We start from the raw sequence: 17902 nt of genomic DNA, 5'->3' as shown, positions 1-17902 counted from the left end.
CTGCTTTTTGTGTATTTCTCAAACCAGTGATCCACCACTTCACCTCAAGACAGTCCCCGATTTGAACCATATTAACTCTGCTTTTACCTCAATTATTTTTTAAAAAAAAACCAGCTCATTCACATTATTTTCCAGCTACTTTTTTGAAAGTCTCCAAATTCCTGTCCTGGAGTTAGAATAATATTTTGAATTATAGATTAGAATTCTTTTTTTTTTTTTTTAGATTAGAATTCTAATTATAGTCAGAATTACTTAGAATTGTATATATTTTTCTTTTTAAAATTTTCTCAATTTTCAGAAAAAGTATACATATTAAAGTTTATGTTCCAAACCCTAGTAAGATACTTGAATTGATTCTTTGTTAACCTCCCCCTTCTCCCGTCCACCTCTGTGTTCAGGATGGCTTACCAGTCCTTTGTCTTGGAGGCACATCATCAGAGTGCATACATCTCCTGTTGCCTGATGATTCACCAACATTACTGCTTCATCTTTGGAAACCGCTTTAATATCATCCCCCCATTCCATCACTGTAAGAATAAAAAAGCTGTCACTTTAAAGGTTTTACATTACTAAAAACCTTATATTAGAACAACTGGTGTACATCAATGATGACACATCACCTCGCTAAAACTTCTTAAAGTCTGAACTAAGTTTATTTCCTATAAATATCAGGATGTTGATATATTGATGTAACATTTTATAGAGCACCAAAATACCCATTAAGATGTAAAATGGTCATCCTTTGATATATAAGTTCTACTTCTTAGAATTTATCCTGCAGAAACATTTGTCCAAATAGGTAAAGATACATGCATAAGGGATACTTATTGGAACTCCAATGTTTACCAACAGGGGAACGGATAACAAAATTATGATATAATAGAAGAGTATATGTCCACTTAAAGAGCAGAATGTATCTCTATGCACTAACCCAGAAAGGACCTGTTATCAAGTAAAGCAAATCACAAAACAGCATATATAGCATGATTCCACCTTTTTAAAGAAGGAATAAAATTTAAATATTATTTTATACGTTAAAAAAAGTCTGAGGGAATGAATTCCAAACCACTGATGGTGATCATGATTGGGAGAAGGTCTCCAGAACCCTTCAAATATACTGCATAATAAAGTGTATTTCTACTTTATAATAAAATGTGAAAACGTCACAAATATATGCAAATAGTTTCATTTGAATATAAGAAAACTAATGTTTAAAATCTCCAGATGAAAAGTCATTGTACTAAAACCTGTACATACACTCTGAGGAAAACAGTGGTATCTCCATGCAGGAAACTGCTTTAATATGCCTCATTTTACAGTAAATTTACTTCAGAGAAATAATATAATTGAGCATCAGTTTCACACATCAGGATTCTACGAGACAAAGCTTCTAGGGCTCCTCAAACATCTGACATGAATTACGAGAGGCTGGTTACACATTAGTACTCACTAACCTCACACACTGCTAAAAGTAAAGAACTCAAGCCACCCGTGTGTAATAATTCTGGATGAACTAGGCTTGAGGAGATGTGGAGCCCACTGGCTCTGCCTCCCCCAGCCTTCTTCCTTCTCCAGTCACCCTTCATTGTCACCCCAACATAGTGGAGCTCCTCGTAAGAGTTCGTCTGAGGGGCACATGGGTGGCTTGGTTGGCAAAGGGGCCAACTCTTGATTTTGGCTCAGATCCTAGGATCGTGGGATCGAGGCCTGCATCGACAGCACGGCACACAGCCTGCTTGGGATTCTCTTTCTCTCTCTCTCTCTGTCTCTTGTCTCTCTGCCCCTCCGCCACTCATTCTGTCTCTCACACAAAATAAAAAAATTTTTAAAAAAGAATGCATTTCAGAAAAGCGGTCTGTTGATTTTCCTTTCTGTTAAAACCCATCTATTCATTGATTTTAAAGACCTTCGAATTTTGTATTAAGGAAATTTTCAGCCAAGCTAAACATATAGTATTAAGCTGTAGGACCTCCTTGCAAAGTGAGGTATTCTAATCATTCTATCAGATTCAAATCTATTTTATTACTCAAATAGCCTATATACTATGTGGGAAAATTTTTTATTTAAAAATTTTTAAGTGAATGCAGGATAAAACTACACTAAAGTACATCAAATAATTCTTAAAGAATAGAGACAGAATACTGGGAGAGAGCCCAGCCCCTTGAAAAATGCAGTAGCACCAACTTTCTTACCGAGCGGCCTTTCCTTTCCCAAGTTCCCAAGTCAGCTCAGCTGACACGCTAACTACTGAAACACATTTAAACAGCTGCTCTATCATACATTGCTGTGGGGAGTCTGAATTGGTACAACAGTTTGGGAAGTCAATTTGGCAATATATATCAAAACTGAGAAATGCAAAAATCTTTTTACCCAGAAATTCTACTTCTAGGAATTCATCTTGCAGATATACTTATTTATGTGCAGAATGACACATATGCAAAGCTAGTTACTGCAGCCTTGTTTGTAAGAGCAAAGAGGATAACGATTCAAAAGAGAGACTAACTCAAATTCATAGAAATTGAAAAAAATGATGGTTTCCAGGAGGGGGAAATGGAATGGTGTTGTTCAATAGTAGAGTTTCAGTTTTGCAAGATAAAAAAGTTCTGGAGATTGACTACACAATAATGTGAGTATACTTAACAATGCCAAAGTATATACTTAAAAATGGTTAAGATGGTAAATTTCATGTTCTGTATCTTTCACAATTAAAATTAAAAAGGGAGCGTAAATTATTATATATCTATGCAAAGGAATATTATGAATCACAGCATCTGTATACCAATATGAAATGATATACTAAAAGTAATAACAACGAAATTCAGACCAGTGTGTCAAGGATGCCACCAGTTGGGTTTTTTTGTTTTGTTTTTTTTAATTTTTTTTTAACGTTTTTATTTATTTTTGAGACAGAGAGAGACAGAGCATGAACAGGGGAGGGGCAGAGAGAGAGGGAGACACAGAATCGGAAGCAGGCTCCAGGCTCTGAGCCATCAACCCAGAGCCTGACGCGGGGCTTGAACTCACGGACCGCGAGATCGTGACCTGAGCTGAAATCGGACGCTTAACCGACTGAGCCACCCAGGCGCCCCACCAGTTGGGTTTTAAAAAGGAAAATTCATTCTATCATGCCTTTGCTGACAACCCTTCAACATAGAGACAGACAGACAGACAGACAGGCGCGCACACACACACACACACACACACACTCCATTCTTTCATTAATGCATTATTCATTCAATAAATCAGCACCAGGAGCTGTTAGATGTCGTGGATATAAAATAAAAAGAATAAAAGTATTATTCTTTTTTTAAATTTTCTAAAATGTTTTTTAATTTATTTTTGAGATAGAGACAGAGAAAGAGACAGAGAGAGAGAGACCATGAGCAGGGGAGGGGCAGAGAGAGAGGGAGACACAGAATCTGAAGCAGGCTTTAGGCTCTGAGCTGTCAGCACAGAGCCTGATGCAGGGCTCGAACTCCTGGACTGTGAGATCATGACCCTCTGAGCTGACAAATTCATGTACTGTGAGATCATGACCTCCTGAGCTGAAGTCAGATGCCTCACTGACTGAGCCGCCCAGGCACCCCAAAATTATTATTCTAATAGCAGTTAAAGAGTTCAAAAAAAAAGTCTAGCTTGGTTCTATAAATATTGAGCTATTAAGAGGTAATGTGGAAAGTGTTCTGGCTCCACATCTATATAAACAGAGGTTTCATAACAAAATATTCCTTTAATGTAATTTCTATCACATGAAGGGAAAATGCTAGATACCTAGGCCTGAGCCTACACAATGGGAAAGCATGTAAGTGAATATAATTGCAAATAAAAAATTTTTATGTAAAATGTATCTTACCTGTTTGCTTTGTATAAGGCAGATAAATCTAGTGTGTTGGCTTATCTCAAAATTTAAATTGAATTTAGAACCCTTTGAACTGGGTTGAATAGCGTCCCCTCCCTCCCAGTTTATATACATCCTATATCTGTAAATGGGCCCTCAACCTAAATCCAGTATGACGGGTGTCCTTTAAGAAGAAGGAAATGTGGACAGAGATATACACAGGGAGAATGCCACGTGACAACAGAGGTTGAGACTGGAGTGACAGATCTACAACATAAGGACTGAGGACAACTACTAGAAGCAGCAAGAAGCAAGGAAGGATCCTCACCTAGAGCCTTCAGAGAGAGCACAACCATGCCGACATCTTGATTTTAGAACTTCAAACCAACAAGAACCATGAGAGAATCAATTTCTTTTGTTTGAAGCCATCCAGCTTGTACTACTTTGTTATATGATAGCAGCCCCTTGAAACTAATATACCTCAGCCGCCTCAGCTCTCCCCATCCCTTTTCTCTCTTTTCCATTCTATTCCCCCCAAGTTATAGCTTTTTTTTTTCTTATCATATATAGGGAAAAAATGGCGCTGTACTTTAAACATCTAGAACATTTCAACAGACATCTAATGTTATGCATCTTATGTTATGCATTATAAATGGCTCTCAATGTTAGTTTCTACAATCCTTTCAGGGTATAATCATTAAGAGTTAATCTAATATATGTTTTATCTTACAGCCACAACTTGGCCAAAATTTCTTTTCAAACTAAATGTCAACTTATTAAGACCCACATGGGATATTAAATCAAATAAGTAAAGGTAGCTCAAACAACTTTTTTATTAAAAAATGATCCTGATATAGTAACAAAGTCATCCTGAATTTTATAAAATCTAAATTTCATTCAATAAATTTAATTTCTAGGGCACCTGGGTGACTCAGTTGGTTGAGGGTCCCACTCTTTTTCTTTTAATGTTTACTTATTTTGAGAGAGAGAGAGAGAGAGAGCGCGTGAGTGGGGGAGGGACAGAGAGAGAGGGAGACACAGAATCCACAACAAGCTCCAGGCTCTGAGCTGTCAGCACAGAGCCCGATTTGGGCACTAACTGTGAGATCATGACCTGAGCTGAAGTCGGATGCCCAACTGACTGAGACACCCAGGTGCCCCTACCGTCCTACTCTTGATTTTAGTTTGGGTCATGATCCCAGGGTCGTGGGATTGAGTCCTGCATTGGGTTCTGTGATAAGTGTGGGGCCTGCTTAAGATTCTCTCTCACCCCCGCCCACTCACACTCTCTCTCTTTCTCTAAAATAAAAAACTCCAAAAAACCCAAACATATTTAATTTCCAATATTTATGGTATTCTTTTACCATACTTTTACCATACCACTATATACTTCAAAGATCACTGTTAGAAAGTCATGTGACTAACAAAATCAAAGTAAAAATGTTTGTAGAGACAAATAATTTATTATATATGAAGTAGCTATGTTCCTCAGTTCAAACCTTGCTATACCAGAAAAAGTAAGTATAATAATGGAGTCAATATCTTAACCAAGGAATAGAATTATGTGCATGTTAAAGAATAGAAGCTATGGATGCCTGCCAGTTCTTACACTGTACTTGACTGAAAGAACAAAAATATTTTAACACACTGTTCTATGAAATGTATTCTCAAAAAAGAACTGGGTCAGGTCCACTATTTCCAAAGGGAATGAAGGACAACTGAATAAAATCTGGAAGAAACTTCTCTAGTTGTAACTGAATTTTTAAAATTCTTGTTAAAAATGAAAGTCAAAGATCATCACCTACCGCCCACCACATACACACACTTGCTCTCTCTCTCTCTTTCTCTTTCTAACTTAACAATAAACCTCCCCTAAAAGTTATAGACTAGTATTGATCAGGATAGTTCACATCTCAAAAAGAAAATAAAAACAATAAGAATCCACCACAAATTCCTTAAAAACAGTGATCCTAAAGCCATTATACTGACTCACAAAACAGAATCAATTTGAGGAAGGAAGGTTACTTAACATTCAAAAAAAACCTTACAGACTATAAACTACAAAAGGTAAATTTTACTGTAATTTATTTACTGCAAATTATACTGCGATAAGCCAGGCTAAAAAACACATGCACAAATTTAGAAGACATGACTTTTTAATATGTTCTTTGAGTCAGTGAATAAACTCATACAGAAATCGAAAATCTTTTTTGGATATAAATAAATCCTAAGTGGATAACAGAGTACCAAAGAATCAAAAGAGCAGAAACCGATGAAATCAATAAAATAGAAAACAAAAAAAATAGAGAAAATCAATAAAATCAAATGGAGCTCTTTAAGAAAGTAAACGCAGTTTTATAAACCTCTAGCAAAACTAACCAAAAACTCCCCAAATTATCAATGTCAGGAATGATAGACAGGTCATCATTACACATACCACAAAGACTTTAAAAAATTAAGGGTATATTATGAGCAACTTTGCAAACACAAATTTGACATTTTTGAGTGAAATGAGCCAATTCCTTGAAAACCACAAACTGACAAATTCATTGAAGATTAAGTAAATAATCTGAAAGTCTATCTCTATGAAAGAAATTGATTTACACAGGCAAGAACCTTCCAAAAAATAATTCTTCTGGCTCAAATGGTTATCACTGGCATATTCTACTAAACATTTAAGAACACCAATTCTAAAAAATCTCTTCCAGAAAACAGAACACATTCAAGTTTATTTTATGAGACCACCATTACCCTGATACCAAAACCAGAAAAACACAAGACTATAGACTAATATACATTAAAATCCTCAACAAATATTAGTAAGTGGAATCCAACAGTATACACCACAACCAAGTAAGATTTATCACAGGAATGCAAGGTTGGTTCAGTATCAGAAATCAATGAATGCAATCCACCAGGTTAACAGTCTAAATAAGAAAAACCTTATTGCTGATCATATTGCTCTGGTCTGAATGGTCTGAATGGTTGTGTCTCCCTAAAATTCTTTTGTTGAAATCCTAACCCCCAAAGGTGATGCTAATAGTGGGGTCTTTGGGAGGTAATTAGGTCACAAGGGTGTGGCCTTCATGAATAGGATTAGTGTCCTTATAAAAGAGATCCCACAGAGTTCTCCAGCCCATTCCACCATGTGAGGGCACAGTGAGAAGGGCACAGAGAGAGCTCTCACCAGAAAATGATGGCACCTTGATCCTGGACTTGCCACTCTCTAGAACCGTGAGCAATAAATGTCTGTTGTTTATAAACCACCCAGACTATGATATTTTGTATAGCAGCCTGAATGGACTAAGACACATATGAATTGATGCACAAAAAGCATTTAACAAATTTCACTATCCATTCATAATAAAAATGCTTAGTAAATTAAGAATAGAAAGGAATTTCCTCAATGTAATAAAGTGTTTCTACCCAAAACCCAAGGCTAACATAATATTTAGTAGTAATTATATACTAATGTTTTATCCATAAGATTCAGAGCGGGGCAAGGATATCAAACTCCTTTTTCTTACTTCACAGTATTCCAGAAGGCCTAGCCAATTCAATAATGCAAGAAAAAAAAAGTCCTACAGGTTGGAAAGGGAGATAAAACTGTTCATATTCACAATGGCATGACTCTATGTAGAATATCCCAACTAATCTAAAAAAAGCTTTCATTATTAATTAGAGTTTAATAAAGTTGCACGATGGGGCTCCTGAGTGGCTCAGTTGATTAAGTGATCTTGGCTCAGGTCATAGTTTGTGAGATCAATCCCCGTATTGGGCTCCACACTGACAACATGGAACAGGTATGGGATTCTCTCCTTCTCTGCCCCTACCCCACTTGTGCTCTCTCTCAATCTCTCTCAAAATAAATAAACTTAAAAAAAATAAAGTTCCAGGATACAAAGTCAACACACAAAATATCAATCTTTTTTATACTTGAAATGAACAAGAGGAAATAAAAAAATATTTAAATCCCATTTATAATAGTGCAAAAATACACTTAGATATAAATTAAAACATATAAATGGATATATATGCTAAAAACTATAAAACATTGATGAAAGAAATCAAAGAAGACCAAAATGAAATGAATATCACGTTTGTGGACTGAAAGATTCAACACAGTAAAAAGCCAATTCTCCCACAAATTAATCTACAAATATAATGTAATTCTAATCAAAGTCCCAGTAAGAATTTTTTCAGATACAATTAGATTTACTGATTTATAAAGAACTGATATTTTTTTTTTTAATTTTTTTTTTCAACGTTTTTTATTTATTTTTGGGACAGAGAGAGACAGAGCATGAACGGGGGAGGGGCAGAGAGAGAGGGAGACACAGAATCGGAAACAGGCTCCAGGCTCCGAGCCATCAGCCCAGAGCCTGACGCGGGGCTCGAACTCACGGACCGCGAGATCGTGACCTGGCTGAAGTCGGACGCTTAACCGACTGCGCCACCCAGGCGCCCCGTAAAGAACTGATATTTTGACTAGAATAGCCAAAATAAATTTGAAAAAGAAGAATAAACTTGGAGGAATCATACTACCCAATTTTAAAACTCACTATTAAGCTGCAGTAATCAAGATGGTGTGGTACTGGTGAAGGGACAGACACATAGATCAACAGAACAGAAAAGAGAATCTAGAAATAGAACACACAAATATGGCTAAGTGATTTCTGACAATGGTGTAATGTCGATCCCATGGAGAAACAAATAGTCTTATCAACAAACAAAGTTACAAAAGTATGAAACCTCAACCCATACCTTATACAACAAATAATTCAAAACAGATCAGAGAGCTAAATGTAAAACTCAGAACTACAAAACCTCTAGAAGAACACTTAGGAGAACATCCATCATCCGGGTCTAGGCAAAGTGTTCTTGGACATAACATGAAAAGCACAATTCATAAAAGAAAAAAACCACTAAATTGGACTTCATCAAAACTTAAACCTTTTGCTAGGCAAAAGATACTGGTAAGGGGATGAAAAGACGGGGAGAAAATATAGACAATCACATAGCCAACAAAGGATTGGTATCTTTGTATCCAGAATATATAAAGAACTTTGAAAACTCAACAGTAAGATAACAAACCACCCAATTAAAAACTAGGCAAAAAAGTCAGACGCTTCACCAAACAGGATATAAGATTGGCAAACAACCATATGAAAAGATGTTTAACACCATTAATCATTAGGGAAATACAAATTAAAACCATGATGAGCAACCTTAAACATTGATTAGAATGACCACAATTAAAAACACTGTTAATACTGAGTTTTGGCAAGGATAAAACAAACAAACAAACAAACCCTGGAACTTATAGATACTGCTGTTGGGAATACAGAATGGTATAGCCATTCTGGAAACAGTTTGGCAGTTTCTCATAAAGTTAAAAAGACACTTACCACATGACCCAGGAATATGGGTATTTACCCCAGAGCGGGGGCCAGCAAACTTCTTCTGTAAAGGGCCAGCCATTAAGTGTTTTAAGCTTTGTAGGCCACATAGGGTCTCTGTTTTATATTCTTCTTTTGTTGTTGGTTTTTACAAACCTTCACAAATGTAAAAGCCATTCTTAGCTCATAGGGCCATGTAAAAACAAGCAACAGGAAATTTTGGCACATGGGGCATAGTTTGTTTACTCCTACCCTAGAGAAAGGCAACTTATGTAATACAGAAAATTGAACATGAACATTAATACTGCCATTTTTCATAATTGTTAAAAACTGGAAACAGCCCAAATGTCCTTGATAGCTGAATGGATATAAGCAGTGGTACATCCATTCAATGGAATATTACTCAGCAACAAACAAGAACATTCTAATGATACATGCAACAATTTGGATGGCTTTCACAAGCATGCTGAGAGAAGAGGCCCATCTCAAAATGTTCCATTTATATGACACTCTAAAAAAGACAAAATTAGAGTGAAGGAGAACATATCTGAGTTTGTTGGGGGTCTAGAGGTAGGGGGAGACTGTGATTACCAAGGATAGTGATTACTGCAGCATGGCAAACTTACGAATGACTTTTGTTCTATTTTTTTCTCCTTTATTTTTTATATTGTTCTGTTTCTCCAAATTTTCAGCATTTGACTTATTACTTTTGTAATTAAGAGAGTTCCCCTGCTCCCCAAGAACAAAGTAATAATGAAAGTTTTTACTAATACATTGCACTCTTATTTGTTTCTTTAATGTTCATTATGTCACATACACTAACAACCTCTCCCCCAAAGCAGCCTGGTCCAAATTTATTTTGTTAAATCACTGAGAGTCAAAGTAGCAAGACTTACATCTTAAGTTTTTTTTTTTTTTTCTAGTATGTTCTAATAAAAGTATTTCACTCTATGCAGAATCCTCAGTTTGCTCAGTTTTGTTTTCTCAACCTTTTATAGTTTTTGACATTTTTAAGATTTTATTTATTTTTGAGAGAGAGAGAGAGAGAGAGAGAGAGAGAGAGAGACAGGGGAAGAGAAAGGGAGGGGAAGAGAGAGGGAGAGAGAGAATCCCAAGATGGCTCCATGTTGTCAGCACAGAGCCCCATGTGGGTCTCTAACTCATGAACTGTGAGACCACAACCTGAGGTGAAATCAAGAGTTGGACGCTTAACTGAATGAGCCACCCAGGCGCCCCTATTTTCTCAACCTTTTAAATAGCTTCTTTCATTTACCTATACTAAATACAATTAACACTATACTAAATCAGAGATCAGAACTTAAATCAAAGTTAGTTTAATTTGATTCCTCTGGGACAGTTTAAGCAACAGAATTCAGTAATATCTGCCTCAGATTCCTGAAATGAGTAATTAGAAGAAGGGAAATTCTAACTTCTAAAGATTATACCAAATTGCCAGGAAATAAGTGTGCAGTATAGGTACTTTTTTGCTTTGCTACTAGAGCTTTAAATAGTTTTAGAATCAGACCATGAAAAATGGTGGGGGTCTTAGGGGCACTGGGTGGCTCAGTTGGTTAAGTGTTCAACTTCAGCTTCGGATCTGTGTCTCCCTCTCTCTCTGCCCTTCCTCCGCTCATGTTCTTTCCCTCTCTCTCTCTCAAAAATAAATAAACATTAAATTTTTTTTTTTCAAAAATAGTAGGGGGTTGATTTTAGAAAGCTTAGAACTAGGAAGGAATTTAGAGATAGCTGGACCCAAATCTCTCCCCTCACAGGTATTTTAAATCAAGTACAAGAAACAGAACTCTTAGGCTGCTTCTTGCCTGACCAAATTAGTTGCAAAGAAAAACATACAGATGGTAAGTATAATTAATTTACATCACCTCCTGCTCACTATCCCCCAAAGCACTGTTTCCTGTATTCATTCATTCAACTAGTTTTATTCTTTTCATAGAGAAACAGGGTTTTACCACTGTGGGAGACATAAAGTAAACTGGGGTTCCATCATGAAGAAATTAACTCATGAATACAGTGGGAGGAATCATACTACCCAACTATCTGAGCTTAGCAAAAATAAAAGAGAGAGAGAGAGAGAGAGAGAGAGAGAGAGAGAGAGAGAAGTACAAGGTGAGGGAAAGGAGAAGTGAGAAAGACCGAAACAGAGAACATACTAAATGGTATAGGCAATTCTGCCTGCCTTTCCAGTCCACAGAAGTAAGCCCTTGTGTAAGCTTGCGACCAGAGCCATGAATCTGCTATTCCTGGTCATTTCACCTCTCATGTGCCTTCGTGTCATACCATCATCCCACTCACCAGCATCTCAATAAGCTGTATTTTAGTTTTTTAAAAGATACATTTTCTTCAATATAAAACATAAGCAAACTTTCCAATTGATGTAACATGATCCCTGCCCTCAAGAAGTTTGCTCACTTATTGAGAATAAAAGACACACTGGGGAATAATGCATTATCTATGAAAATATGTACCACAGGTGGCAGGAGGAGGAGAAATCACTGTGAGCTAACACACAAAGGGAAGAGATACCAAAGACACATGGGAACACAACCTAGGTAGACACCTTCTGGGATAGATAGCTGGTACTTTAAAGAATGAAAAATAAGATTATATCTGTAAATCTGAGGTCAGATAACAGATACACTTTTTAAAAAAAAATTTTTAATGTTAATTTTTATTATTTTTGAGAGAGAGATAGAGACAGAGACAGAGCACGAGGTGGGGAGGAACAGAGAGAGAGGGAGACACAGAATTCAAAGCAGGCTCCAGGCTCTGAGCAGTCAGCACAAAGCCCGACATGGGGGTCGAGCCTAGGAACCTCACAATCATGACTTGAGCCGAAGACAGAGGAAGTCAGACGTTTAACTGACTGAGCCACCCTGGTGCCCCTAAGCAATGGGACTGTGTTAAAATAGACAGCACATGCCCCACTCCCATCTCTGGGAATGTGAACCCAGATTACCATATTCTACAACTTTTTAAGTATAATTGGAAATTTGAGAGTTTTTGTGAAAGGTGAAGAAAGAGGACCTTAACACTAAAGGAAGTTTCCTGAGCAAGCAAGAAGGAATGGAATCCAAACAAAGGGACGGGCTCTTGATAGAAAAAGGACATTCTGCACTGTAACTGGAAGAATAAAAGAAAAGCTCACCAAAAGATAAGGCTGAGCAGCAGGCCTGAGCCAGGTTATTAAAGCACCAAGTTTTTGAATATTATCTTATAAACCACAGAAAGCCAGCAGGGAAAAGAAACTGGCCATATGTGGGATGGAGGAAAGGAATGAAGTTGTTTGTAAAATGGGGGTATTTTTTTAGGATGGAATGTCTGTAGTATCTTTATATCTTGGAAGACAAGGGCAAAGATAGAAGGAGCCTATAATTAGTGACAAGTAAGAGAGACAGGATTTTAGCTTTGGATAAGAAACTATCTCCGGATGAATGAAGGTGTCAAGAAATTGGGGGGGGCGGGTAGAGAAAAGGGAAGAGTCTCCAGAGCATAGTCCCAGGCCACCACCCAAACCCATGGCAAAGAGGCAATGAGAGGAGTTAAAAACTAACCTAGGAGAGAGAACTGCTCAGAAACTTATCACACATGTAGATATCCTAAGTGCAGCTGAACTAGACAAAAGTGGGGATTCCCCTAAAAATGAAAGAGAAGAAAGCAAATGTAAGCACTCGTACCAGCCAAGCACCCAAGAGGTCTTAAGCAAACAAATTCAGCCTTGGAACTAATGTAGCCTCTGGTTGGAGGCTTGACCATATTCCCAAACTTTGAAATCTAGGATAGTAAAAGAAGAAACTACTAAAAGTATAATCAAATGAGAAACTAATTAATTATACTGCATATTAGTAAGATTTTCTGATTTTGAGGAACTTTCATTCATAGTCTGTCAGTTGTTAGAGCAGCCCCATAAGGCACACAAGCCAGGTATCGGTCTTACTTAAAGGTAGGGATCAGAGAAGATATTGTACAAGGTAATACGATAAGTAAGCACTGTAAACCTGACTGAAATCCAGGTCTGCTGGTTCCTGACACCAAAGCATTGATAGCCCCTGTCTACGCAGATTACTAAGCATTCAACTAAAAGGGAGGTATGCTATGTTTTCATGGTATAATGAAAGCAGCATGGGCAGAAGACCTTCATTCACAGACCAGCTCTGTCCCTTGCTAGCTCTGTCACCCACACTGAACGAGTTACTTAACTTCCACCAGTCTTTATTTCCTCACTTATTTAGTAGGACTGATATGACCTCCCTCTGAGGATGGGTTTCAGTATTTAATTAAGCCACGTGAGCAAGTGAGAGCACTTGCTAGAAGGCCTGGCACATCGTACTCCAGGTAAGTTTCTCTTCTCACTGGAGGCATAATCAGTTACATATGGTTTGCACAGAAGTTAGCCTCCTTGATACAGAATTCAGTAGAAAGGCTTGGGAAAAACTTGGCTTTTCTTTTAAAATAGTAAGTCTTATCAGAAGATAAAGAGTTCCTAAAGGAAGCAGAGAAACCAGCTCAAAAAGCAAACCCTAAAGAATCTAAGGTCATGAGAAGAAAACAACACCATTTCAAGATTCAGTGGTAATAGCATGATGAATATAAGAACATGATATAAGAGGAGAGGGGCGCCTGGGTGGCTCAGTTGGTTAAGTGTCTGACTCTTGATTTTGGCTCAGGTCATGATCTCACAGTTTGTGAGTTCAAGCCCCACGTTGGGCTCCACACTGGCAGCGTGGAGCCTGCTTGGGCTTCTCTCTCTCTTCTCCTCTGTCTCTGCCCCTCCTCTACTCATGCTGTCTCTGTATCTCAAAATAAATAAATAAATTTAAATTAAAAAAAAAAGAATATGACATAAGAGGAGAGAATAGGGACTAATAACTAGAGTACACTGTAGGTGTAAGGTGCTTCTCACTGAGCAAAGAGTTTAAACCTGGAGTCCATGGAGTCCATACATGGACCTCAGAGTCGTGAACCCTTTGAAACTGTAAAACTGTGAGCATGTGCAAAGGTGCTATGGTAAATCCAAAAATGCCCACCCTCCACCCCACAAGACATCCACATCAAATCCCTGGAACCTGTGAATAAAGGATCTTGAGAGGAACTTATTCTGGGTTATCCAGATGGCCCTAAATCAATGATAAGTGTCCTTATTACAGACACACACAGAACACAGAAGAGGCAGCAATGTGACCCCAGAGGCAGAGGCTGGAGTGATGCAGCCATAAGTCCAGAAATGCCTACAGCTACCAGAAGCTGGAAGAGGCAAGGAATGTCACCTGGAGTCTCTGCCCTGTTGGCACCCTGACGTGAACTTCTGGTCTCCAGAAATATGCATGAATAAATTTCTGTTGTTTTACATGCTTCTGGAGTAAACTGCCATGGCAGTCATAGGAAATTAACACAGGTGCACTGTTCTAGGGGGTGGGCCCATAACTTTTATCAGACTCTAAAAGCAATTCTTATGAATCCCAATAGGTAAAACAACTACTACTGTAGAGGACAGAGCAAAACTGTCTATAAACAGATGAACTGGAAATTTTTTAAAAACCTACAAAACAAGTCACTACTTGGATATGGTTCCATAGTTGGTACATGTTGAAGAAAATAAGAAGCTGTCCTCTGGCATCTAATCCAATATCCATTTCATTAGCTCTTGGAGTTTAACCCTACAAAATGCATGAAAGAACAGTGACTCCCAAACAACTAAACAGCTTATTAAAAATACAGGTTCCCAGGTTCCATCTCAATGTACTGAATCAGAATCTCCAGGATGGAGGAAAACACACATACATAAAGCTCCTCTGATAATTCAGATGTGCAGACAAATTTGGGAACTACTGCTATAGGGCAGGGGTCAGTAAACCTTTTCTGTAAAGGGTCAGATAGTAAAGATTTTAGGCTATTAAGGCCAAGAGGCAATATTGAGTATATTACATAGGTATTTCCATAACAAATTTGTTTGCCCACATATTTCTACAAATTTTTGGTGGACAAAGTTAAAAATATGAAATTGAACACAACTTTTGCAATACAAGTCTACAACAAATAAGAACCACGGAATTCTCTCTGGGGAGGAGGTAACATTTCACTTAATTGGGGTTCAAAGTGTTTCCTATCAGACTGACTGCAAATGGTGGTGTGTAAAAACCAGGATCTGGAGATTTACAAAAGGAACAAGTCATGGGCTGGATTTGGCCCAAGAGCTGCAGCCTGGCCCAAGAAAGGTAAAAGGAAGAAGAACTACAACCCCTGCCCTTAAGAAACTGACAAATTAAAGAGACAGAACAGCAAAAGAAAAGCAACAGTGAAAAACCTGAAGCGGAATTCGGCATGTTTTATTTGTGGGGCAGTATATCCTAACTGTTGCAAACACAAACGGTCTTTATTAATGTCAGAAAATATGGCAGGTATCTATACAGTAGTTCTTCTACCACTGAGTGAAAATCTCCATAACAAAAAGCAACAACAAAAATGTCTATGATGCTTTTAAGGGATTTATTAATTAAAACAGCAGCTACATGTTTGGAAAATATTAACACATATGTACAAGACACATCATTTATTTGTCCACAGACAGTGCTTAACACGCGTATGGATTCTTGACCCTGAGAGAACTCTGAAGCAGTGCAGCCCAACAGGGAGGAACACAATTACAGAGTAGATGGCAAAGTGGTTCAGAAAGGAAGTTAACAGTGGAGGCTATGGTGGGTGGAGGAGGGGGACGGTAGAGGAGGGGGACGGTAGCCGGCGCGCCAAGGGCACAAGGGGTGAAAGAGCGCCTGGTGTGGGGATCCCAAACAGACCAAGTCCGTTAACTGGCATTGACAAAACACAAAGGCAGAGAGACGAGTGGTGGTGAAGCAAGAAAGGAATTTATATCAGGGAGGCCAACACCAGGAAAACAGCGGACGGTCTCAAAGACTGTCTCCAAAATGTCGAAAATACTTCCAGGATTACGTAAGGCAAATGTGGGGCAAAGAAGGGTAGGTACGTGCAGGTAGGCAGTGAAGGTTAAATTGATCATCCTCTTGGGGTCAATCGTGGATGGGGGTCTTGCTGGCTGAGGGCAGTCCTTGTTGCTTGAGGGCGTAATTTCGGTCCCCCTCGGGGGATGCTTTGCCCTCAGGGTCTTCTGCCTGAGCCAAGAGATAAGCTAGAAAGAAAAACCCAACTAAAAAGTTTGAGGTCAAAAGGGAGGAAGCCAAAGTCCTCTTTCGGGATGTCAGGGGTTTACATAAGTAGGTAGAAATTTTCAAGAAAACTGAAGAACAGATTTGAGGGTGTTCAAACACACACACATACAACCACAGACCCAAAATGATTGTCACTTAGACCTAGTTCTCAAACTGGTGCCTAATATGTAATCTAACTGCAGTTCCAACCTCCCCCAGAAATGTAGTCTTAACCTGGTCAGCCAGGAATTTTTCAGTCTGCACCAATGAGCCTGTCACGCACTCTGGGTTCTCTCTATCCCCTAAGGAAAGATGAGGTAATGTGCATAAGACACCTTGCCTTAAAAAAAAAAAAAAAAAAAAGACAGCTTGCTAGGAACTTTCTTGTCCCACCCCTCCCCCCCAACTACAAAATAGTCCCATTTTTGTACAAATCCTGGGAACACCTCCCTACCTGCCAGATGGGCTGCTGCTGACTCACAAATTATTTAATAAGGCCAATTAGATCTTCAAATTTACTTGAACTTTGTTATTTAACAGGGGAGAGGAAGAACATCAATGAGAGAATGAAGAAGGGTTGAGGGACAGCAGCCTGAGTAATAAGAGCTCAGAACGGACCAAATTATGGAGACGCCGCATCACCATCTGTCTCTGCCACCAGAGCCAACGGTTAAGTGCTTTCCATGAATTGTATTGAACCCTGATAAGTATGCCCTCATTCAATCTCCTCTAAGAATAGTTTCCTAAACATCTGAGTTGTGTAAGTAAATGACCATGGTTTCATCATGAACTACTCTAAGTGGTTCAAAATCTAGACTTTTCCATCTTAAAAAATAAAAAAAAAAAAAATTGAAAAGCCTTCTCTTGACCCAATTTCTCTCCTGCAACTATTGCCCTCTATTCTTTGACAGCCAGACTTTTGGTAAGTCACACGTTCATGTTTCCATTAGACCTCCTCCCATTCGTCATCACCTCCAATGCACTACAATCTAGTTTCCACTCCTACCACCTCGAAGAAGCTGCTCCTGCCAAATGCAGTAAAAGAATAAATCAGCTCTGATCTTACAAAACAGACTGTCAGCAGCATTCACCCAGCCCTTTCCTTGAAACGCTGCTGACTTCTGCCACCACATTCCTAGGGCAGGCACACCTTTGGCTTCTCTAGCCTTTCCTTTTGAGGCTCAAGCATCCCGCTCTCCCCAACCTCCAAAATGTCAGCATTTCCTCAGTCTGGTTCTGGGCCTCTCATCACTCAGTACTTACAGGTACTTACAATCTCTCTAGGTGACCTCCTTCAGCCTCCGGCTTTAAATACTATTGCTAATTTCCCAATTCTTCCTTCTAGCTCAGGTTTCTCCTGTGTGTTTTGGACTGTATATCCATTTACATTGCAGAGCTCCACTAAGGTGCTTCTCATCCTACCCCATGCCAAATTTTTATCTTTCCTCTCAACGTTGCCTCTTCTGAGATTCCGCATCTACCCAGCA

General features: G+C 38.5%; 1 protein-coding gene across 4 annotated transcripts in view; it reads right to left on the bottom strand.

Moving 5' to 3' along the window:
• The window catches only part of LPGAT1 (lysophosphatidylglycerol acyltransferase 1), a 76290-nt gene that overhangs the window by 42953 nt on the left and 15435 nt on the right, over nt 1-17902 (bottom strand). For 3 of the 4 annotated variants that reach the window (XM_049634198.1, XM_049634196.1, XM_049634197.1), the window contains one exon: nt 409-527. In XM_049634198.1, the coding sequence (XP_049490155.1) occupies nt 409-527 (119 nt within the window). Of the gene's footprint in view, nt 1-408; nt 528-9246; nt 16755-17902 lie in introns of those variants that run through there. The other variant, XM_049634200.1, reaches the window with a different exon arrangement.

Source organism: Panthera uncia, chromosome F1 (genome assembly GCF_023721935.1).
Source record: "Panthera uncia isolate 11264 chromosome F1, Puncia_PCG_1.0, whole genome shotgun sequence".
NCBI lineage: Eukaryota > Metazoa > Chordata > Mammalia > Carnivora > Felidae > Panthera > Panthera uncia.
This window is presented reverse-complemented; position numbering and strand designations above follow the sequence as displayed.